The 25,415-nt window shown below is 42.1% G+C and overlaps 1 protein-coding gene across 4 annotated transcripts in view; it reads right to left on the reverse strand.

Moving 5' to 3' along the window:
• The window catches only part of ttll7 (tubulin tyrosine ligase-like family, member 7), a 72,281-nt gene that overhangs the window by 13,525 nt on the left and 33,341 nt on the right, over window positions 1-25,415 (reverse strand). For all 4 annotated transcript variants that reach the window (XM_047343235.1, XM_047343234.1, XM_047343236.1 and 1 more), the window contains exons 10-17: window positions 24,378-24,472; window positions 22,389-22,536; window positions 20,502-20,575; window positions 17,298-17,433; window positions 10,156-10,242; window positions 7,236-7,464; window positions 4,882-5,177; window positions 3,548-3,682 (exon numbers count right to left, since the gene is read on the reverse strand). In XM_047343235.1, coding sequence (XP_047199191.1) covers window positions 3,548-3,682; window positions 4,882-5,177; window positions 7,236-7,464; window positions 10,156-10,242; window positions 17,298-17,433; window positions 20,502-20,575; window positions 22,389-22,536; window positions 24,378-24,472 — 1,200 coding nt within the window. The remainder of the gene's footprint in view (window positions 1-3,547; window positions 3,683-4,881; window positions 5,178-7,235; window positions 7,465-10,155; window positions 10,243-17,297; window positions 17,434-20,501; window positions 20,576-22,388; window positions 22,537-24,377; window positions 24,473-25,415) is intronic.

Genomic DNA, 25,415 nt, shown 5'->3' on the forward strand with positions numbered 1-25,415 from the left:
GTTCATACATGGCACGACTTCTCTTTTGATGAAAAGGTTTGGTATTTTGTGATATTTGGCATCTGGCTTGTGAGTGTTTACTGCAGCACAACACTACGCTGCTTGTTATTCTGTCTTCAGTGTGCAGGGAGAGTAGTTTGAACTTTTGGCATCACACCAATTTCCTGCCTGTTTTACAAAACTAGTGTAGATTTTTATCTCACACGGCCTCAGACTCAAAACTCTTGCTTTGAAATGAGGGTCTGCATGATCCAGGCAGATAATTTAAAACATCAATTCTCAATTTCTCATGAATGGTTTAAATAATGTACTTTTTGTTGGCTCTTAGTTGGTGCTTTTTATGGAAAAATGAGTCAAGTTCATTTTCAAACATATAAAACTGGCTGAAGAATTACAGGTAGGTTTTCTGTGTTATTGGTGAATTGCAACACAACTGATTTACGATCTTTCTTTTCCTCAGTGTGCGATAAATCCTTTGGGCATGTGTTGTTATGTTCAAAAGCTGCGCTGGATATCCCCCAAGCACCTGCTCCTAGTGCCAGCACCACTGTGTACGTACAGCCACTGTTACTGTTGTTCTGTTGACTTAGTCTATATCTCCCCACTGGTGTAAACCTCACATGTAGCATTCTAGATCCCCTGCAAACAGTGCTCCCAGTGGGAATCTCCAGTGTAAACTTTATGTGTATTCACACACACATACACACACATAAAACAAACAATCCCCAAGGATTAACAGATACAGAGCTAAGGTATAACAAACACTTTTTTCACTTTCCAGAAAGTTACTTATTGAGCCTCGAAGGTGCATTATTTTTGTATCAGTTGATTAATATCATTATTATTATTTTGGTCAAAAAAGCTGAAATTGCAAAACCAATGCGACCAATCTGTGGCTTTGTAATAAAAGATCAAAGTCCAGCTCAATTTGCTCTACAAATAGTATTTAAAAATCTAACATGACAGATTTTTCACATCTCCTAAACCGTGGGTTCAATTTTTACCAAATGTCCTACTTTTAAAGATATTGACCAATAAACTTCACAAGACATGAAGTTCATTAATAATTACATAACTCCATTGCTTATTTAAACCACTTTGAAATTACACATGAATTCATCAAAAGCCCGGAAGCACATAAACACATGATGGATTTCTGGATAAATATGAACATTTGTCCATTTGTGATCAAATTGTTGGATATTTTTGTGAAACCACAAAATGATGCACAAATTGAACTAATTTGTAAATCTTGTTTTGTATTTGTAGATGAAGAAAAACGAATTTTTGAATATTTGTTGTCTAATATCGCTCATAGACCCCCACTCATTGCTACGTGCAGCTTTAATTTGCGGTGACTGCGCTGCTTCCTTTTGTTGAGGAAGCTTGAACCAGGAGCTGCTGCTTCCGGCTGTATTTTCTCTATTTTACTTGTTTAGCTTCTTCTCTAAATAAGATCCTCATGAACCTTGTCTGGTAGGCAGCGAGCTCATTTGTCACATTTGTTTCGTACGTACACAAATTACCCTCAATTAAAGCACCTAAAAAAAACACGCTAAATACATTTCACCTTTCATGGTTCCAAATGCCACAAAAAAAAAAAACGGGTTTGAGTGAAAGATAAAGGAGGCAATTTCTCTGATGCAAACACATCATTAGCCCAATTATACCTCAAACTTTAAATCATAAAATAAAAAAATAAAGTGAACGCTCCTTGTCTCTCGAGGCGAAGAGTGAAGGATACAGGTGCAGCCGTTTGTCTGCATTTTCACAGCGCTCTCATTAGGGTTTGTTAACAGCACAGGTGTGGTGGTAATTGTCTCTCACAACCCCCGATACACACACACATGTCACACATACACACACATTTTCTTTTCGTTGTTCTTGGGAGAAAATTGTATGGGAATGTGTTAATTACATGGTTGACTTGCCCTAAGTTAACCTTACTTATAACCACTACATATTTATTAAGATGTATTTTTTCTTTATTAGATCATTATTAGCAATGTTATGCTAGTCTTGAATAGTTGGAGGATGGTGCCTTCACTGAGCTTCTAGCTGCGGCTGCTGAGTGTTGTAGTACAGAGTCACAGCCAGTAGTGTAGTGCAGGCTATACGCAGGTAAAACATGCAGTGAAGTTATTTATATAGTACTATTTGCAAACTGTTATATTTATAGAGTAATATTTCCAAATTGACCCATGACAAAAATAATAAAATTTTATAATGGTGGCACACTCTGACTTAAACTGTCTGTTGCTAATCAACTCTTCAATGTGAGAGTTTAAAAAAGAAACTACTGGCCCATAGACAACTTGGTTGACTCAAAATCATGTAGTTGCCATCACCCTGACGTCTGTGGGCCAGTATTGATACAAGTATGCATCTGACACACAACTTTTATCCTTTGCTGGATGGGCTGAAAAACAAATAAGAGTATACCCACTTCTCTAGGCACCACAAAACCACTTTTGGATTGTTGACCTTGGCCCGAATGTGACATAAAAACACTCTGGTACACCTCTTCCTGTATACTTCACATGTGGCTGACTAAAATCAGATGTTGTCCATTGAAGATGTTGGTGGCATCAGTTAGCCTAGTGAAGACAAACTGTGTGGCTGCTGTCCTTTCAGCACTGTGAGAGCAGTGGTGCTGAACAGACAGCTGGTGGTGGGGACAGCAGTGGAAGCAGCAGAGGTCAGAGTCGGTGGACACGGGACAGTCGGATGCTTTCATCTAACTTCTGCTTCTGCTGTGAATTCAAGGTGCCTCAGCCTCTTTGTGGAGTTTTTTTTAAAGATTTTTCTTTTTCTTTGGTTTTCAGCATTATCCGAATATGATTTTTTAATTTATTCAAGTCATTTGGAAAATGCATGTAAAAAACTGCTGTTTCTGCAGTAGTGCATAATTGTGAGTCAATAGCTATGGCTCATCACTAGATCTAATATGGAGATCATTGGATTCTTGTGCAGACTACTACCAACAGTACATTCATAATTACCATCATTTAATTCCATATAATCTGGTATACTGTTAAACCTTATGAGACACATTTTATATATACAGAAATATTTTAGAAAAACATAAAGTCAAGTAATAGTTTAAGCAATAACACAAACATACAGATGCAAACAAATGTGCACACAGCAAACGAGAGGGCACGGTGATCCGACCAAAAATAGAGGAGACAGTGATTAAAACTAAGGAGCAGTGGGGAATGAGTCGGGGCAGCAAACTGAGCGACAGGTTGTCACTGGGGTCATTTGAAAGACAATGGGAGCCAGGCCAATGAGGACGGGCTATTGTGGAGGGAGGAGAGGAGGTCACTTTTAGTTAGACTGCAGAGTGTGTGCACCTGGCCACAGAGGGGGCTCTGGGAATATAGCAGGATTTCTGCTCCACCTGTACTCCATGTTCATTCCCATTCTTAACTGTGTTTATTTCAGTCTTTTTCTTACAATACTTGGTAACAATTTGTTTCTGCCTCAGAATCTGAATCATTTCAATACACATTAAAAACACAGACTGGATAAACCATGCACCCACCTCATCCAGCACAGCCTCGGCCTCTTCCTCGGTTTTGCCAGGGAACCTGATCCTCATGGCGGTGAGCGCGGCCAGGGTCTGACGCACCAGCTCCGCCTCCTGCTCTTTACTCCTCAGGTTTATTAGCGGATCGCTCTAAACACACAAACAAGTCGAGCACAAAGCTCAAGAAAACCCATTCTGCGTACAGATACACACCATGATACATTTATTTATAAGCACCTTTCAAGACTCCCATGGACACTTTACGAATACAAGAAACATCCATTATTAAAGTGAATGTTTCATTCAGCACTTTAGTGTCATCTCACGTCTATACCATGCTCAAATATAACCTGCTACTAACACACATGGAAAAGGAATTCATTTGATTTGATTTAACTATTGATACGTTGACTACATTTTACTATTTAAATGGCTGCTGTTATTTTATTTACTAATTACTTTTTCATGTCAGCGCACATTTTATTAATCTCAATCGAATACTGTATTATATATATTAGTCATTATTATTTCTTATTCCCAGACATTTAATCTTCTGTATGTTATGCCCTGAGAGCTCAGTAATGTATGATGCTGCTTCAGTATCATTTGTTATAGTTACAGATCATTATTTATGTACATAGCGGTTAGCTCAGTGCAGCATCCACAACATACAACATGCTGCATAAATCCTGTTCAAGCATGTAGTTATTCCCACATGTGTGATTCCCACGGGGAACTCAAGTGTGCAAGAAACCAGAGAATAAAATAGAGAAATACATACATGCATGTCAGGATACAAGCATACACCCAGTGCACGCTATGGCTTTTTTCCAGTGTATAGTTTTCCACTTGTTTTTTTTAATCAGTGTTAAAAAAAAGTATCCTGTCTCATTTTATTTTGTCCAAGTGTATTCAAAGGTTGCCAGAGCACTTGTAATGAAGGACAGGGAATGGAGGAGGCAGGCGGAAAGCAACAGATGGCTACAGAATAGAGGATTATTGTCATGGGCTGCAGAGGGTCTTTACAGTATCATGGAGATACTTAAGAGATTCTTTGTGGGCCAGGATACAGTAAATGTCAGAGGAGGAGAGGAGCAGTAAAAAGGGTAAAAGCGGTGGTGACAGAACTGGTTAAGTTGCAAGTCAGTGTTTTGTGAAACAGAATTTGAAAGTAATTCTTGAATTTTTTCTTTTAGTAGTAAAGCAGCAGAGGATTTTCTCATTGAGGAAAATGACAGCTTGACAGTCTGAGAATGAATTTAGTGACTGACAACCCATCTCACTCATTGTGAACAGTAAAGAGGTGAACACGACCCCTTGTGTGTGTGTGGGGTTTTTATTGATCTTACTATGTTGGAGTGGATGGTTCCCAGGCTGTTGCTGTGAGGCACACGGTGGGTGGAGCCACTGCGGCTCAGCGAGTGAGAGCGCAGCGTGGCGGAGGTCGGCCTGACGAGGGGCGTGGCCACGGGGACTGTAGGCGATTGCTTGGTAGACAGCCCTCGCACTTCACTGGGTGACGAGAGGGAGGCGATGGAGCGCGGACAGGAGATGGAGCGCCTGATTGGACCAGAGAGTGTCGGCGATGCGGAGGGGGCGGGGCTGGTTTTCAGCGGCTTGACGGGAGGTTTCCAGTGCATGCGACCTGTAAGAAAACAGAGAGATGGAGGGGTGGGGGTTGAGGGGGAGGAACACTGACTCACTGTGACACTTTGATTTTATTTTTTTACTCCTGATCCTGTCTCAGCCCCCCACCCTTCCCCGCCTCCCCCAGTCAATGTCAAGCTCTCCTCTCTGCTTTCCATCCGTTGCCGGGTGGCTTTGGAGATGAAGTGTGGCATTAAAAACTCCTGTAGCCGCACTCCAGCCCACTGGCCCAGTAGCTGTGTGTGTGTGTGTGTGTGTGTGTGTGTGTGTGTGTGTGTGTGTGTGTGTGTGTGTGTGTGTGTGTGTGTGTGTGTGTGTGTGTGTGTGTGTGTGTGTGTGTGTGTGTGTGTGTGTGTGTGATTAACGACCGCAGCATATGTAGGCAAAACCAGAAACTAAAAGTGATCCTGTCTGGTTTCAGAACGGATTAAGGAGCAGCTCTCTCTCTGTCTGTCTCTGGAACACACACACACACATATATATATATATATATATATATATATATATATATATAGAAATATAAATACTTTTGATATACACACATGCACACACACACAATTCAAACACAGGCAAACAGAAAATGAAGCTGAAAACTCACACTGACACTCTCCACACCCTTGAAACTCCTCCAGCTTGTCTACCAGCCAGTGTATTAGCATGTGTTTTTTATTTGTGCGGTATGTCTGTCTGACATTAACTGTGCACACAAGTGATTATACAACGTGTGTGTGCGTGTGTGGCTGCTGAACCTTTCGAGATTTGGCCATTGCCAAATGAGAGCATTATGGGGCTTAGTCCTAGCAGCCCTTTGGTGGCTTGGTATGAATTATGGCTTGGCAGAGATTTGCTGTGTGTCTCTGCGCGCACACACACACGCGCAAACACACACACACACACTCATTGATACTTAGTCCAAAAGTTGGGCTCTTTCGCAGATTATTTTCTTATTTTGTGACAAAGAGAATTAGCTAATTCGAGGCTCCTCCCTATTGAGTAGTGAAACCGATGGCTGAAAGTAGAGATTTTTTTTCCCTTCTCAAGGTCAGAACATAAGATGACTGCGTGCGATGTCCTCTGTCTCACCTCAGAGAGCAGATAGTGAGTTGAAGTGTGCGACTTATGAGAATTTGTGGTAATATTTAAAAACCCATTGCTCTCCCTATAAAACATTAAACTCAAGGTGTTCTCAAGGTAAACAACAAAGAGGATCTTTTCTTCCAATCAAGTTCATTCTTCTCTTCATCCCTGCCTCTTCCTTCACCTTCCATTTACTGAAACTGTTCACTTATTCAAGATGCTTTTTTCTATACTCAAGTGCTTTTCAAACATTCTGCGAGTGTTTGGGTCTACAGCTGTTCAAGATGGGAAGATTCTTGGCAACAAAGAGCCACATCCCATGAGTCACAGGCTATGATCACTCTGCTTGCACTTTAATTCAAATCCAAGGATCTGGTCCCATTTTCACACATCAATCAGCTGGGCTGCTGAACATCTGTAATGTAGCCTCTGCTGGCTCATACCAGCAAACCCTGCCCTGCACTGCTTCTGCAGAGTGTGTACCAGGGGCGCGTGCACCGCAGCCACTGATCAAAGCAAAACCCTCAGCATTGTGTGTGCGAATGTGCACATTTACACTATATAAATGTGTTCAGCACAACTATGAATATATATTTCACACGGTGTAAGTGTGAAAAGCTCCAGGCTGGATGTGGATGTCCTGTGCTTGCACCATCACTGGATCAATTCGAAGTTCCTTATTGCATCATTACATACGTTAACGTCTCTCTCCTGTCTCTGCTTTATTCTCCATCTTAGTCAATAAATGCTGGTTTTAGGTAACTGCTGTGATCAGATGAAAAGCTTTGGCTAAAAAAGAAAGAAATCAACAGATAGGGCAGGAGGAAGAGAGAGCGAGACGTATGAGGAGAACAAGCGAGCACAAAAAAACAAAAAACAAACAAGAAAGAGAGATCACAGGAAACCAGGTCCCTGTCAAACTCATCAAACTCTGGCTTCCAAATAAAGACATTCACATTTATGCATCCTGTCGCTTTACCTGAGCGCTCAGCCAAGTTCTTCTCCTTGCTCTCCCCAAGGTCGTAGGAAACTTTCTTCTCCTTCTTCTCCCCACCTCTTCCTCCTCCTCCTGCTTTCCTCCTCTCCTCCTCCTCTTCGTCTGAGGAGGAGCAGGAGTTTTCATCGCTGCTGCCGCTGGTGAAGTCAGCCAGGTAGTCGGGTCGTTGACGTCTCGGTGTCTGGCTGCATTCTGGCATAGCGGTCAAGGGCTAGCGAGGAGAAACATGGCAAATGCATATATACTGTATAAATAAATACAGAATGAGTGCCCATAGATCCATATATAGATGCTTTTGTGTAAATAAATGCAGATGAAACGGACACAATAATACACATTTCCGCTACATCACACACATCCTTCCTATGCTTATCCTCATGGGACCTTCCTCTAACGCTCTCTTTCTTACCCTAAACCATTAAAAATGACCTCCTTACAATTAACACACACACACGCGCATTTGATCATGAAGATGTTGAGACGTTGTCAACCTCCCTCAGCCTCGCCTCACCTTCAGCTTCCTACCATCTGTCACTGGGAGACCTGGCGGTGACACGGCCAAGCCCACAGCCCCACATGTATGTGTTTGTTTGCAGGCTCATTATGCACAAAGACACAGTTACACAAGCGCTCCTTCATAAACCCTGGCTGTCACTATAAATAGGAACACGAGCTCCTTCGTACCTTGAACAAATTTGACCTGATTGGATATGTAAAGGTTAAATTCAAAGTAAAACATATGTTTATTTTCTCTTTAATAACAAATGTTTTACATATCTGACAGTTTGTATAAATGAAAGAATTACTGTGTACAAGGACAGCTGGAACATGTGATGACTTCAGTGTTGTTCCTTCTTTCCTTTTACTGTATTTCTAGTAATAAGAACAAAGTGAACATACTCATGTATTGTAGGTGAAAGTACAGTATGATGTTTCAATTTTGAATATGTGATTGCAGTTTGACTTTAATGCAGAGTTTCTGCTGGTTTCAACAAGATGCATTTAAGACTTTTTAAGACCATAATTAATGAAGATTAAGATTTATGTCCAGTACAACAGATATGAAGGAAAGATATCATCCATATCCATAATCTTTTCCACAGCCAAGCTGAGAGTACTGTGATAAATTCTGACCAGGCAGTTTATAGACACAGCTCTCAGTCCCACGTTGGTTTTTGTGTAGTTTTATTAAAGTGGGCTAATATTTACGTTGAGAAAGAACACGTGGAGACATTACAAACTAGGCATACTGCCAACACGTTGTTATTATAAAAGGAAAAAAATGTTTTAAGTGCAATGGAAATAGAATTAAATAAAAAACTTACATATTTAAGAGCTTTTTAGCTTATCAATTTTTTTAAAAGTTTCATTTAAGTTAATCATAAAAACATATTTTTGGTTTGACGTGTATTAAGTCGACGGTCTATTTCACATCCTGGAAGGGAACAAACTGAGAGCATTAATAAAACATTTATACATCTGTTATTCAATGGTTAGCTTGGGCAGCGCTGTCAGGCCACCCAAATTAATGGACAGGAAGTGATCAGAGGGCTTACACAGTCACCGCCGGAAAGCTGCGTGGGTGAGTGATAGAGAGGGTTGGAGACAGAGAGAGATTAAATACAAGAGAGGAGAATAAAGGGGGGAGATGGGAACATGAGATTGATGGGGAGAGAAATAAAGAGGAGGAGGTGAGACTGAGAATGGGAGTGGAGAGAAACAGAGGGCAGGCATTGAATACATGGAGAGGAACGGAAATGAACAGAGAGAGAGGCAGAGAAAAGGGCTGAAAATACCAGGCAGGAACCGGCTTTGGATAAACAGAGGAGAGGAAGACAAAGAGAGGAGGTTTAACACTGAACAGACGAGATGAGAGAGAAACATATGTGTGAGTCTGCCGAGACGTGGCAAGAGGAGTAACTAGGTAAAGTCAAGGTAAAGGGTGAACTGAGGTGAAAGTTGTGGGAAGAGGGAACTGCCACAAGGATCAAACGTGAGGAGGTGTGAATCATAAAGAGTAAAAGAGAGAAAGAAAACCTGCAGGTACTTTCCAACTCTTTGGCACCTTCGCCATTTCACTTCCTTTCTCGCCATCCTCAGTGATAACAAACCTCCGCTCTCCTTCCTGCCCTCAAAATCCCTTCGCCTCGATCCTCTCTTCTAGCTTCCGTGCCCTCGATGGTTCAGTTTCACCAGATGGCTTGTGAGCGCTGTACCCCGAGGAGTGAATCCATCCGTCACAACTCTTTTCTTTTTCCCCCTGCTCTCAGTGTCTCGCTGTACACTCGGCATCATCGAAAGTGACGGGGCCCAAATTAATTTGGACAACAGTGATTGTGTCTGAACAAGTCCTCATTGCAGCTCAGGCCTCTCTAATGCAGCGTCGAACTGCCCTGTCGAGTCCCTAACACACGGTTTGAGTGTTCCAGCCAATTTAACCCTGGAGTGAGGGATGGATGTAGATGTGTGAGGGGGGAGAGAGAAGTGGATGGAGAGGTGAAGGGAGGGAGTAATGTGCTGTCGTGGGAAATGGAGGGGGCGTATAGGTGTATGTGACAGAGAGAGAGAGGGAGAGAAAGAGAGGGGGACAGACAGACAGAAAGAAAGATAGCACATGGAGAGAGAGACAGCCTGACAGCTGTCCCCTGGGGGACTTGGGTCTTTTCTTTGGGCCTCTTTCTGATTCTTTTCTTTTCCCGCCTATAACCCCCCTCCCCGCTTATATTTTTCTGAATCAGACCCTATGTGTATTCTGTGGAAGTCAGCTCCAGGCATCTGCGTACCTGCCTCCCCACTAACACTCTTTGCACTTTTGCTCAGGTCCCATGAGGCGCGCGGTCCCTACTCTCCTTCCTCACACTTAGATTGTGTCCCTACCTATCACTCTCACTCTCTCACGTACCTTAGGTCCTCGCTGCCTGGAGGATTTGCCCATCAGCTTCTCGTCATCCAGTTCACATTGTTCCAGCAGATCCAAGATGTCCTCCTCCTGTGCGCCAACACATAGAGAAAAACGAGGTATATGAGAACAAAGTGCAAAAGTTGCTGAGTTCATATCTCTGCCAAGAATCAACAGTTCCCTTGTGAAACCACATTCAAATTCACGAGATCCAGATTTTTGTATTGATCTGCACCAAATTGCAAACACTCATACATATCGTTACCCTAAATATACCTGAATTTTTCATCAAGATCCATGAATTATTCTCAGAGAAATCAATGGAAATGTTTTAAAACACACTCCTGCAATGTTAAAGAAAGTGAATACAAATTCCTGGATCTTCCCCGGATCTGGATCCAAGCCAGAATTAAACGGGTTCTGTCTTGGGACACATGTCTACTGTTTCCACTCACTCAGTTGCTTACAAAAAAACCAACCAACAAACAAACAGACATGTGGGGGGGGGGGAAACAACGATTAAAATATTTTGATATACGGAGGTTTGAGTCCTGCAGCGGGCGCACGTTCGGTTCCAACCCGGCCCTTTGCTGCACGTCTTCCCCTCTCTCCCCATTTCACGCTTATGCTTTCCTATTAATAAAGGCAAAAATAACTTTAAAAATAATGACTTTAAAGTCAAAATGAGATGTGAGAAAGACCCAAAGACCTTCAGTTATTTCAAAGAAAGTGGAGGGATGAAAAAGTTCAACTTCACAGGCCAGTGTGCCTTATCAAGGGGTTAGAAAAAAAAGGCCCTGGCTGAACATGCATTGCTCTTTGGCAGCGCTCAGAGAGGCTGAATTTGGAAAAGGCGGCATCACGGTCATCGCCAATGTGCTGGGGCCTTGGCCATTTGGCTGATGCTGAAATGAAGGCAAAGGTGATTAATGTTGCTTCACGGCTGGGACACAAAAGCTCCCACTTGCCTCTCAAATACAGATGAAAAGTGGTTGTTTTCTCTCAGATTAGCCATCAGCTGCTTTTTTGGAAGGGTCTATGAAAAGGTCAGTGTGCTCCTGGCTCTCTCTGTTGGTATGTGTGTGTGTGCTGAAACATTTGTGCACCTGCTATATGTGCACAGTGACATATTACCTTATCTGTAAGTCTTTTTTTACCACTAGTGGGAGTTTTTACTTTATCAAAATGACCTAAACAAGCGCCCAAGAGAAGAAGAAAAACGATTTGTTTTGAGATGAGATTGGATGCTATAACATGTTATGCACTAAATTAATTGCATAAGTGGACCTGATGAGCAGACAACTAAAATCTGAATTTGTTTCTTTAACTTGAACGTTTCAAACATAAAAAAGTATTTATTGCTGAATTTCTACGTTATGTTAAGTCTGCCAACGTTGACGAGGTGAAACGCACCTGCCCAAAGGTTTAAAGAGCAGTGGAGGCACATTTAACTTGTTAAATTACACCAAAGCAGATTTCATGGAAGTTACGACATTTTTAAAACGTGGGGGAAACTGAACTTAACACAAACAGAAATTGCAGTTGATCTGAAAGCTATTTGGTTTCGCTGAACTACAAGTGTTTGAATTACAGCTAATGTACATAACAGTGTGGATAACAAGCCTGAGCCCATCGGGACTCATCCACTCAGGTCTGGTTCGGACAACCAGGCTGGATTCTGTGACATCGGTTGGAATTGATTTCTTCTTCGGGTTCAGACATACAAAGCAGGATGCCTGTCGAGTTCCGGTCGGACTCGGTTAACCTTTCTCTTGGGCTCAGTTGGGTTCAGACAGAAAATGTTGACCCAAGCCACACTCTATGTAGATCATATGATGCAGCATAAAGACTTTAGCAAGCTCTTATTTAGCATTCACTGGCTGTCAAAAATAAGTAACTTGTTCAAATTATGTTTTTTTTTATTTTTATCATTGCTATACAACTTAACAGTTTGTTTGATATGAAGCTGCCTTTTACAGCTTCCTTCTGTTGCCGATGATCTCTGGTCTCAGTAAGTATAGTGTCACAACATGTCTTTTTTTGGCATCAGACAACCAATGTCCCAAAATCTTTTTTTAAATATTGTTGGCAGTTCCTACCATGACACACTGTGACTCCATTTTTCTTGGCCGTTTGACAGATGATTCTGTCTTTTGCATTTCTGTGGTAATGTGGTCAGAGGATATTTTCCACTTTCCCTGGTTAGGAATTTATTACTGTCTGCCGTGCTTATTCCTTTAGACAAATAAAATCTGGTCAGGATGTCCTCGGTTCTTCTTCAAAGCAAGAATCATAGTCTTAGTGGGAAGTGGATAGGAAATGACACTGTTCATCAGAAAGTATGTTCCAATTTATAAAAGAATATCTTACATGAACATTAGCTATAAAACGTTTTGATGCTTATTCCATGTGGTCAGCATGGGTTCACCTGCACAAGCTTTTCTTTTATTTGCCTGTAGATGGTCCACATCTGCAAATCTGAAGTTCTAAACTGCTGATGTGGTCACTTTTTTCACCAGTGAAGGTTTGACTGAAGGTGCAGGTTCAAATGCCGTCCACTGCTCGACTCTGCAGTCGATTGATGAGTTGTCCTGGTTTCAGGAACTTTGCATCAGTTATGCTGCATTTTGAATTCTGCCTGTTGTACAACATCATCAGTAGCACAGTGGGTTTTCTCTTTGCGTCTAACTTTACTTTCAGTCACCAGAAGTTAACTCTGAGACACAGCAAGGAAAGGGATTTTTTGATTTGTGAGAATGAAAAAATACAAATCAATATTATTGATTCTTTTTTTAACTAGAATATCCCTCTTATGTGACAATTTATAAATGGCGAAAACAGTGGAGCCTTACTGATTCATAATACTCTTGTGCTTAATGTACATGTGAAGCACTTTGATTTGAATTGCACTGACTGTGAGCGTCCATCTGAAAACACTTTCTATTTTAGAAACTGCTCAAAAACACCTTGGGAAAATTGAGAAATGGGAGGATATCAAATCAAAAGCAATTCAAGATACATGATTGACATTATTGTTTTCAACCAAACTCAAACTTTACAAAGGTTTTGGCAGAAAGCGGCATAGGGCCTCGTTCGGGGTTCCTGATCATTTTACCAGGCTCCTGTGCCCAGGTGATCATAGAAAGAAATTGTTGTTGCTCAGAAGCCCCATGCCAATGTCTTCATGCCTGCTGTGCCTTCACTGCAATGCCCCTGCATCAAATAAGTAAGCAGGAAAACAGAGATAGCCCACAACAGAGGTGACAGTGTGATGCACACCTGTCAACCTGACTGTAATGTAAATGGGGAGAAGGGGGGTGCAGACCCTGCAGACACCAGTGTCACCTGTGGCTGCGTCGTCTGTTGAGCAGCAGCTGAAGCCAGGAAGCCTGCTCTGTGTGCTCCCTGGCAACGTGCGTCAGCATGTTATTGCTAGGATTACAAAATACATTTTATTTTCTTTGACAGTGTGACAATCCATGACATTTTTCAATTCATGGCCCTGAGAAGCCCACAAAGGCAGCGAACATGAGTCCTGTGGGTACAATGTCTGTCAGGCTTAACAGATATGTTGATGGTGTGCTGGAAAATAAACTCTGGGCCCTTTGCAACAGCAAAGACTAACCAAGCAGCAACAGGCCCGTCAGATGATCCATTATGGTTCCCACCAGGGTTATGAGCCAAATAATGGTGACGGATGCACAAAACCAGAGGCTTTGGTTTATTATAAGATCATCGTTATGTTTAGGTGGGCCATAACTCTTCCATAAGCACCTTTCAATTGTAGGCTAAGATATAAACCAAATCCAATCTCAAATCTGATTCCCCTCAATATTTCATCAGCACTGTCTCACCACCACATTTCCCCCTCCTGAGCGCAGAGGAGAGGGTCGCACTGTGTGCTGCTGACACTTGTGGTGAGTTGTGGAGAGCACCACAGGTGTGGAAAGGCAAGGTTGATTCCAGGATGTGTCAGATGGCAGGATTCAGGAAACTCTGTCTTCTGCCTTTCCCTGATATTAAACGTAAAACCTGTTGAGCACTTTTCACCTCAACTAATGTAGAACTGATTAAATTATCATGATCAGTTTTGGAAATCGAAGGTAACATCAAACAGCATTAATAACCACTAGAACATAATGTGAATAGTTTTCAGAATATCCTCTAATACTGTGTATAAACCAACAAGTACAATTTTAGTTTTCATAGTTTCCGTGGGTAAAATTGCTGCAGTGAACACGACTGTGCTGTCAGGAGCACGGAGCGCACTGGGTGACACAAGGTGGCTGTCGCACACACACACACACACACGCACACGCACACGCACACGCACACGCACACGCACACGCATACACACGCACGCACGCTCTGCCTTTCCCTGACAGTTTGCCCGACACACCTTCACCTCCACATATGGAGTGTGTAAATTAGCAAAGTCTGAAAATAAAGCCAGTGACAGCTCCTGTACAATCAGAAACCTTGATTCATGTGTCAAAAAAGAAAATCCTTTTTCTCGGTCTCCCTCTCGACTGTTTCATGATTCAACATTTAGAAACCACTGATCAACAGGCTCATATATGCATCAACGTTTATATGAGGAGCTTTTCATTGATAAATTATGGTTGAATGTGGGCGGGATATGAGGCTGAGATTATGATTTATAAATGGAACATTGCCTCAAGGTGTGTGGGTACAGGCTTTTAAAAATCTGATTTTGTGCTGCAGGCAATTTTTGGTGTGCACTTACACTTTCAGTATGGGTCCTATGCACTGTCTAATTAATTAGCCCCCTGGTTTGCAAGCAACATGGCTACAAGTAGACACATCTTGATAAGTTTATACTTTCATGCAGCAAGCTACCAGAAACACACTAGATAACTGGTGGTTAGCTCGTCCAACATTAGCTTATCTCCTGACGAGACAAAGGAAGCTGTGTTTTGTATTTTGTGAGTAAAAAGATTACTGGTTCTACTACAGGCAGCTTGAACACATTGAAGAGGCAACAACAGCCTTCAAATGAATTCCACTATTCAAATACGGTACACTGCAAATCATGCAGGGTATAAATGAGCTGGATTGTGTGTTTCAACCATCCATCTGTGTGTTGTCGGCAACAATGGGAGCAACTAAACAGAAGCAAGGCTGAGGAGCACAAAGAAATGCTTATGAAGTCCTTCGAGAAACGTAACATAAATCAAGCTCCCGACAACAGATTGGCTTGAAAATACATCAGTAATGTTCAAGAACGGGTAGAAAAATTATTTGCATAAAATGCATTATTTGTGGTCTGATGAATATCACAATGGCACATTCAAATTCAGCAGCATCCTTCTTTATCATGAGATTAGGATCTCACGCTCCATTAATGTGCCTAAATAAACGGACGGTCCAGTTGTCACTCATGATCGTGTCGTTAGATAACAAACTCTACAGCCTCCTTTGTCCCCATTATCTCCCTCCCTTCCTACTTTGAACGAGATCCACATCTCTGTGTTCTGAATAAATTAAACCTACCTCAGCCTGGTTTTTCCACCCACTGATCTTTGATTGACACCTCTGCAGAAAGTCTACTTTTGAAAGGACACAACTTTATGAAACAGAGTTGAGTTAGGTTCGATTCTACACAACCTGCAACAGTTGTATAAATCTCTTCCTAGTGCTTTAATATGAATATGTGTAGTTATATTAATGTCTAAACATTCTTATTCAGTATTAAATATTAGTGCCAAAATGTTTTTGTCTCGTTTTTGTTGTTGTTTCTAAGCAAGATTGCGCAAAACTACTTAGACGGATAACTTTAAGTTTATTGTAAGGAGGTGATATCGTTCAGGAAAACAAACAATACAATTTCTGTGTGGATCCGGGACTTTTTTATTTTTTTTAACATTTACATTTTGAGATGGGTGTTTTGTCACATTTTTGTTGATTCCTCAGAGAATAATTCATGAATCTTGATGAAAATCAGACAAGCAACAGTTGGTCCTTGGCGGAGGTAAACACTCTACTGAGTGACATCCTCGTATTTCCATTGCTGTTTTTTTTCTATTTGTCTTTTAGCAGGATTTTGCAAAAACAACTAAACCTAATTTTTTGAAACTTGGTAGAAGGGTGAAGTTATGACAGAAGAACCCATTCACTTTTGGAGCTGGTTTTTTTTTTGTCCAATTTTTTTAACATTTCTGGTGAATTTCCCACGAAATAACTTGTGGATTTTGATGATATAAATCAGACATTTTTAGGGAGCTGATATATATGAGTGTGTAATATTTGGTGTGGCTTGATGTTGTAGTTTCTTTGTGTGTATTCTTTCAAACGCATCAGTACTTCTTTCCTCGATGCGTTTGAACAATCTCACAATGCCTTCCTCTGTTTGTTTCAAATATTTCATCTGAACACATCACCAGACTTGAAAACAGAAGTTTCCCTATTTCTCTTGTTTGTTGTGCATTTGGAATTTAAGTTTGTTGCAAAACTTCAAATGTTTTTAAAAAAGAGCCAAACATCTCAAAACTACTATCTGTATCGGAACCACATTATCTTTTGACTTGTGATATTTGTTCTACCCCTCTCTACTGGGAAGTCGTGTTTTAGAGAATCAACTTCTCTCCTCATCATAACTGTATTTTATACTTTTGTGGAAAAACATCGCTCAATGCATTGCAACAGACATGCACGAGTTCACATGTGTGCTCGTTCACACACTTCATTGTATGTGTTCAAACATGTATCCTGAATCTGTGTCAATAAATAAATAATTTACCTGAAGCAGAGAAATTCTAATGTGTGGGCAGCAAGAAGCTGAAGAGCTGCACTGAAACAAAAATGACACTGTGTGGGATCTGGTTTGCTTTTAAAAGCTCATGTACACAAGGGGCACAACAAGTATCTGAGGAGAAAGTGAGTGAATGACAGTGAGAACGCGACACAGAGAAGAACATTCTGTCACAAGTTCTAACAAATACAAGGACTGCGGCAAACTTTCAGCATTATTTGCACATGCCACATCCATCCCTCTTTGGCATGTGCTTGTCCACAAGTGTCTGTATATTTTGTGTGTATGCTTGTATGGGAGTCTCTGCAGGTTTCTATGGTGTGTGGGAGTGTGCACATGTGTGTGTGTGACAGTCTGCCACTGACGTACGTGCCTTCATTCGTTTCAGAGGATTATTCATTTCCTTTTGAAGTGAGGCAGCTCGCCCAGCGAGGAAGGTCTGAAAGGCGGCCGAGAGCAGGCTTTCATACTTCTCCAACAGCAGCTTGTCGTCTGGGGGGTAAATACGTCTGTAGGCCACAGAGACACAAAAAGAAAAGCAAAGAGAGTGAGGGAGGAGTAGAGAAAGAGAGAAAAAGAAAAAGGCAAAGAATGAGGGTCATCAATGCAGGGAGGAAGGAGATGAGGGAAATGTGAAGATGGAAAGTGAAAGGCATGAGACGACAAAATAGAAAAAAGGAGTGGAAGTGATAGAGTGGAGAGCTAGAAAGAGGGCGATTGGGGTTCAGCGAGGATACGAGATGAGAGGAGGAGTGGTGACAGAATCGGGAGGCAGGGAGCAGTGACAGATAAAAGACAAAAAAGGGAGGATAAGAAAAGGGGGAGAGAGAGTTGGCAAAGGAAGAGATGAAGAAAATGAGCGAGAATGAGTGTGGATGCGAAGATGGAAAGAGCCAGAGTTTGAGGAAAGATGGAGGAGGTCTGGAAGGAGGGGGGCACGGAGAGAGAGGTCAAAACACAGCAGGTGAGAGTGATGGAGCAAGCAGGAGGGGAAACACAGACGGAGAGAATTATAAGTATTTCAGCTGAAGGTGTGAAGTGATGCAGAGACAAGCAGAATTACTGCCCTGTGGTTGTGTGCCGCCGCCAACCAGTCAAGTTACAGGAAATATGGTCACAGTCTCAAGTTCTGTTCCTGAGTTATGGACTTGAATATTGGCCAGAGAAGTGTTTGCATAACATTATGACCTTTTGGTTATGGAATGTCACCACTTTATCATTTTATCCTACGAGACATTTATATTAAATTTCGTCATAACTGGCATTAAACTCTTTAGTTATGGCCAAAAGTGTGTGTGTCTTGTGTTGTAGTCACATTGACTTTGACTTTTGACCAAATACGTCCAATCCTTGGTTCCAAGTGAACATTTCTACCAAAGTTGAAGAAATGCTCCAGGTGTCGGACAGACAGACAGACAACCCAGGAACTTAATGCCTCCGGCCATGGCTGTCGCCGGCGCATGAGAAGAGTTAAGTGGTGGGACCAAGGGAGAAGAATGAAGTACGAGGGAGCAAAGAAAAAAAACACAGAGAAAAGTAGCTGTTAACAGAGACCTTGAGTTAAGAAAGTAATGCACTAATGCACGTCTGCTTTTTCGAACATTACATCCTCCCTGAGACGTGCACTTACCTTCCCGTTTGTCGCCGTCTTTGCTAATGTGCCTCAAGTTCACACTTTCCACATAGTTTTGTGCCCTCAAGACTAAACTCACAGTGCTCAGTGTTTATCTTAGGCCCGAGGGGATTAGGGAAATGTATAAACCTCCACCTGGTTATCCTCATAATACATCTCCAGACGCCCCCTAAAATCATCGCTTTGGCCTTCAAATTAAAACAACAGCGTTGGAAGCAAATTTAGCATTGGTCAGTGTAAAAGCAGGGAAATGGTTTGGCTTCAACTCTGACATATTTAGAGAGATTTTGAATTAATGGGAAGCAAAAAAGGCCACTGATGCAAAAACACACACAGACATAAGACGCCCATAGTTGACACCTACAATCCCAAGTAGAGTTTAACATTGCCCAATTTTCCCTTTAAAGTTTAAACTACACCCCATCTGCCATTTGAACATACACAATGCGGCAACAATGACACATCCTATGTTTTTTTGTGTCCACCTTTAAGTTACATTGACCACATTCTTTCCTCGAGATACTCTCTTAAAAACGTCTGCATGAACAGAATTGAAATAATACATTTTGAAAAGAGACAGCGCTACTCAGTGCTCAAAGTGCAGCATAAATCACTTGACTGAAAACTAGTAGGTCAACACTTTAATAGTGGGTGTTAACTGCTCCCTCTTTTTGGAACCAGCCTTATCTGAACATATGGACATTTTATTTGAGGGCGACCCTCAACCTCAAATAAAATGTTCATGCTGAGGCGTATTTTCTGCCACATGTTTCCTATTTTTCAAGAGGCAAAACTAAAATTCATATTCCATTCACGTGAGTTTCTCCATTTTGCTCAACGAGTGTCTCTCAAGCCTCCTGATCCCAACAGACCAAAAGGTGTTAAAATGAGCAGCAACGGTGGCATCAAACCAGCTGGGTTTCCCTCTGCGGCCACAGGGTCATGTCTGTCTGCACCTGATGCAAGTTTCATCTAATGTAACTAAGTTCATTACCTGAACTCATCTAATGAGAGGCGGTGTGTTAATCAGACTCCAGTGCAGCGCTGGAACACCATCTGAATGCTAAGGGGTCTTTATTAGGGGTGCTCCAGACAGATCTCAGCCTGTCTGATTGGCTGTCTGGCTGCCTGTCGGAAGAGAGGAAGGAGGTGACAGCACTTCACGCAGTCTGGGATCAGTATTCTGACTTCAGCCATTCAGTCAAGTGATGAGTCAAGAAGTCACTTAGACTTGTGGAGACTTCAACAAGGTCTGTCTGTATGTCTGTGTAAGTGTGTGTTTTGTGTGTCTGTGTAAGGGCTTGAGAAAGACTAGGAAAGTCAAGACCTGTGTGTGTGTGTGTGTGTGTGTGTGTGTGTGTGTGTGTGTGTGTGTGTGTGTGTGTGTGTGTGTGTGTGTGTGTGTGTGTGTGTGTGTGTGTGTGTTGGATGAAGAGACAGAGGCAGTAGAATAAACTGAAGGAGAGAAGGAACATCGATATTGCTGAGTCATGTTTTAAGGTAGATCTGCTCTGTCTGTGAGGTGACTATTAAAAATTGACACATTCGACGTCGCCCTAAATCTAAGGTGGAGTTTCAGGAGAAAAGAAAAGGTGTGGGGGGAAAAGAGGAGATGGAAAAAAGCTGTCAAACAAGGTATACATGCTAATTTGAATTTCTAAAATGCTGCAGAGGTAACCTTGCATCGTGGAGTAACTATTTGAGCCTCGACATTACACACTACCTCAGATTTCCTGTCTCTATTTTACATATTCTCTCCGTCTTAATTATTCTGCCCCCAAAACACTGTTTTCTTTTGTTTGTCGTCTGCAGAAACAGTACTTATTCTCCCGAGAGCCTGGCACTCCGCAGATGACCCCGTAAATGTAAGCGACGCTGGCACGAACACAGCGAGTGGAGCTGCTGGAGGGACAGCCTCCTCTCCTCGGCTCTTTGCCTCCTTACCTGTAGTTCCCCAGATGTTGCTTTTCATGCTCCTCCCTGGAGATCTGCTTGCGGACCTGTGCCAGTCGCTCTTTCTAGAAATAGGGGGGGAAATCATTCAGGTGAAGTTCACTGCCACTCTTACCTTATCCGCATGAATACAGTCATAAAAGCAACACTGTGAGAGGAGAGAAAGATAGGAAAAAGCAGCCACACCCCATCAGTGTGACTTATAATTTAAAGGCATTTTGCGATCTACGCTATTACAGTTATACATTAGAAAGGAATAATTATGGAGCTCAGCCGGCTACTTTCTGTGAAAGCAGAAAGGAGGGGAGAACGCCACCATTGCCACTTCAGTGTCATTCGATAGACCTGAACCGAGTCTCGCACTTCATCCATAACAGCACTCGAACATGAGGTAGTGCCCTTTTTCAAATGGAGCCTCTGCGCCATCTTTCCTTATTCCCACTGATTACCTCTGTGGCTGATCAAAAGGCTAATCAAAGAGGGTGGAGACATAAAGCACTAGTAGCTGCCACTTTTCCCCATACAGATGAGAAAAGCTCCCCCAAGTCCTTCATTTCAAAAAGAAAATAATTAAATGGTATGTTTGTCTAACATAGACTTTGACTCTTTTGACGTAGGAGTGAGAAGTACCGACTTTCTGCTCTGGCTTTTCTTCTCATTTTAGCTCATCTTGTTTCACTTCTGAGGAAATACTTTAAACTCTTTGATTTTTTGGGGTAGAGTGATTGATATGTTAAATCAATGTCTTGTATAATATCTCTAAACACATCTCTGATGATCACCTGCCCCTGAATCGCTGAAGTCAGTATTGATCTTTTGTGCTCATGTAGTTGGGGTTTTACTGAGACGGCATCTCATGACTCAGGGTCGAGGACCATGACTGCACAGCCACTGTTTCAGTCACCAGGCTGGTTTTTGAAGTCTGGGATTTAAATAACTCAAACATGTAGCAGATTAGATTTTTGTGGCTATTTCTTAATAGTTTAAGTTAAGAAAAGTTTGTTTATCCTGTAGATTAGCCAAGAATGGCTTAATTTATGCTACATTTTAATAGAAGTTAATCTGAGGTTAAGAGCAGTGGGTTGTGGAGTGCCTCAGGAAGGCCTGTTAGGGTCGCTATTATTTTACATATTTAAAGATGCTTTACCTCTTATTCTGAATTATGCCTGACTGATGCTGATGATTCCACAATGTATGCATCAGCACGCACACACCTGGAAGACTTAGCATGGTTTTAAATGAGGAATAAAGGTTAATAAAAGAACAGGTAATAAATTGGCTTCTTACTGTAGAAAAGATAGAAGGTCTCAAGGTGGCAAACTCAGCTATAAGGGATACAGCTATTGAACAAGTAACGGACACAAAGTTATGAGGGATCACTGTTGATGGTAAAATACCTTGAAGGAGTCACATTGGTGGTGGAAATTAGGCATGACTGCTATAAAACTAAAAAGATAATGACTAGCTATTAAACCACCTGATTAGAGCAATTCTTAGTTTTATCACAGTTAGATTATTGCTCAGTGATTTGGTCCAGCACAAAAGAGAGTAACTTGAACTGGCTACCGGTAGCTCAGAGAAATAAACCAGCATGCATTGCTCTCCATATGAAATGGTTCAATGAGTAATTTTTTCTTTTAGCTTGGTCAAGTGTTAAAAGCAGGCTGCAACATTCTCTAATGTGCTTTATTATAAATATTATGATAACTAAAACACCTTGCAGTGGTGCTTAAGATGCCAGATGCTCCACTGCAGTTGGTCAGCAGCCAGCAGAGAGAATATATGTACTGTAACAGTATAAACATGAAGCAGAATCTTGCTCACTAACTTCCGAAGTGAATTATAACTTTTAAACCAATTCTTTTCTTTGTGTATTACCAGTTCTTCTCTCCTTCTCTCAAGTGTGTGACGCTGTTTCTCCCAGTCTGAAGAAGCAGCTGAGAGCTTCTTCATGGAGCCGTGTCCGTAGAGCCGTCTCTGAGCTTCTGCCTTTTGCTGGGCCAGGTTACGCTTCTTATCACTGGCCCTTGGCAAACAAAGAGTAAGAAGAGTCAACACAATGCAGAGTTAAAAGACACACAGTCTGGGATCACAGCAAAAAATGATTACATCAGATTTTCTTCAACTTCTCCCTTTTTCAAAAATAAAACTTCACATCTTTGGCTCTGTTTCTGTCAGATTCTTCTGCATGCAGAAGGTCTTGTAGGATCTTGAAGCACTAAACCCTGCTCAGTAAAGAACAAACGTCATCCACAGAAAAATATTTTTAAGAATTCTGCAAAACTACAGTATGATGAAGCTCGGCAGTGTGCAGGCCTCATCCCTAACAAATAGACTGACCTGAATTTGCCTTTAGATCGTCACATTGTGGTTGAACAAAGAAAACCCTGCACATAACATGCAACAGTACAAAGACAAAGATGGAGCAGGGGCACAAATAAACCAACAAGCCCAGGACGAACAGGACCAGACAGCTAATCCTGAACAAGTGGGCCACTGCAGTCTGGAGAAAGGGCAATTCATTTTAGTCAATCGCTGGCCCTTTAAATTGGATATTGAGTGCCGTTGGGGGTCTGAGGTTTATCAATGTCCATGCCCGGCCGGGTCTGAATTGATCCCATGTTGATACAGTCGGCACTGCAAACTGAGTTGAGAGCGGCCCCTACCTCTGCATACTGCCTGCCCCTCCCGTTTGGAAAGCAAAGCCATTACTATATAAGGAAGAAGTGAGTGAGGTAGAACAAAGCCTTCATTCACTCCAGCGTGAACATACGCAGTTTGTCCAGTGGAAAAAGCTCCCCACCGCCTTTCAAGGCCTCCTACGATTTATTTGTCGTGAAATAATCAAATCTCCCCTTTTAATCTGTGGGAACACAGCAAACATCAGCCACGAAACAAATCATTTTGATAAGAGATTTGTTTGTGCCGACTGAAGCCGGGCAGGAGGATGGAGCAGGTTTTTATGTGGGATGACTGCACCACGCACCACATTTGGCCAAGCTAGATGTATGGGGCTGCATGTAATTGATCCATTGTGTGTTTGTGTGTGTGGGGGGGGGTTGTGTATGTGTGCGACTAGAAGAGTTGAGACTATATTTAGAGCAGTAAGAGGAGGACAAGCACAGGGAGAGAAAACGAGAAAAAGAGAGCAGATATCCAGAGGTCTGGTGTACGATGATCAATCAGCGGTCGGACTCACTGTAGCCAGGGGACAGAAAAGCATTCCAGCGAAAACACACACAAACACACACTACATGGACAAGGAACACGTTATACGGTGAGAATGACAGTGTGCGTAACCTACACAGACAAACAAATCGCCCACAATGCAAAGTAAAAGACCAACACAGGAAGCTTATACAAATATACAGATCAGTGTAAACAATGCTGACTCAAAATCACAGATAGCATAAGGTAGCAGACGTAAAGAGAACACACACACACACACACAGCATATCAGTGAAGGGTGAACAAAGCACACAATAGAGCCACAGCTTTTTGCCTTGGCCATTATATGTCTTCTTATCTACTACAGCACACCGACAGACAGTTGTACAGACAGATAGATGTGTTTTGTTTTGGGGGGGGTGGTGGTCTCAAGCTTATGTCACAATTGTGTCATCAATCTAAAACCAAAACAAGATACAGACTGAACAGTGCTGTACAAAATATATAGTCCATATAAAGTTTTAGGTTTCCAAATAAAGCAAACTGAAAGAATCTTTTGGAATCGGAGCCTTGTAAAAGAAAGTTTGATGCGAGCGTTGCCTGCATGAAACTTAATACGATTCATGTGTCTGTCTGCGTCTCTGTGTGTGTGTGTGTGTGTGTGTGTGTGTGTGTGTGTGAGACCCCGGAGAACAGTACCTAATGTTGAGGAGTTTGAGAGCATTGAGCAGCACCCCTTTCTTCACGTCGTAATCAATCTTCTGATCGGTCCCGAAGCTCGGCGCTCGATTGATCTGTCAGAGAGGAGAGAGAGATTCAAAGAATATTCTTGGAGGGGTTCAACTTCATCTTTATTGTTCTTTTTTTTTTTTAACTCAGCAGACAGAAATGCTATGCAAATACAGGAGTGAATTGAGGGCATCTTTGTAAAAGAGTGATCTGTTCACATAAGAAAGGAGAGATGGTGGAGGAAAGATGGAAAGGCTTTTCTCCCCGTTGAGGGACGTTTTGGAACTGTTAGCCTTTGCCTGGACATAAATCCTGTCTGACACTGATGTGTGAATGCAAGTGCCTGAAGAAGAGTCCATGATGTGAGTATGAATGAGAACAGCTTGTGTAGGTCACTGTCACCAGAGAAGCGACCCAGCCACAGCAAGCGGTCCATGACTCTGTAACCTACGTTTGCCCGCCACAGCTACACAATGCAACACCGATCTCTGCCGGTGCCAGTGATAATCTCTTTGTGCGCATCAGGAAATTACCACCACTCAGCTCCGAGCCGTCATATACAATCAGGAACAGAATAAGCAACCTGTGATTTGAGGTACAAAAGCCGGTGTCACCCTGGGGAAAAATTCAAGAACAGGTTACCTTTTCTTAACTGAACCCTTTCCAGCACCAGTGCAAGGTATTCAGATGTCAGTTATTATACCTGACACAATAAATCAATTCTTCCCCTTTACTCTTTGTTACGTTCCCCCACGTCTGTCTCCCAAGGTGAGAAAGAGATTATGTGAGACAACAAAAGAACCAGAAAAAGAGAGAGGAGTGCAGCGGGAGGGTGAATGAACTGGCAACTGTGATTGGAATGGTCTCCTCCCATGGGGTTAATTTAAAATGACTACGCAACAGATGCCGAACGAAATGCTGGCTCGGGTTGATAAACCTTGATTGTCGAGACAAGTCATGTCTCCTCCTAACATTGTTCAAACGCTCAAACCACCTTTTTTATGTGGA

The sequence above is a fragment of the Hippoglossus stenolepis genome, chromosome 14 (genome assembly GCF_022539355.2).
Source record: "Hippoglossus stenolepis isolate QCI-W04-F060 chromosome 14, HSTE1.2, whole genome shotgun sequence".
NCBI classification, from domain to species: domain Eukaryota; kingdom Metazoa; phylum Chordata; class Actinopteri; order Pleuronectiformes; family Pleuronectidae; genus Hippoglossus; species Hippoglossus stenolepis.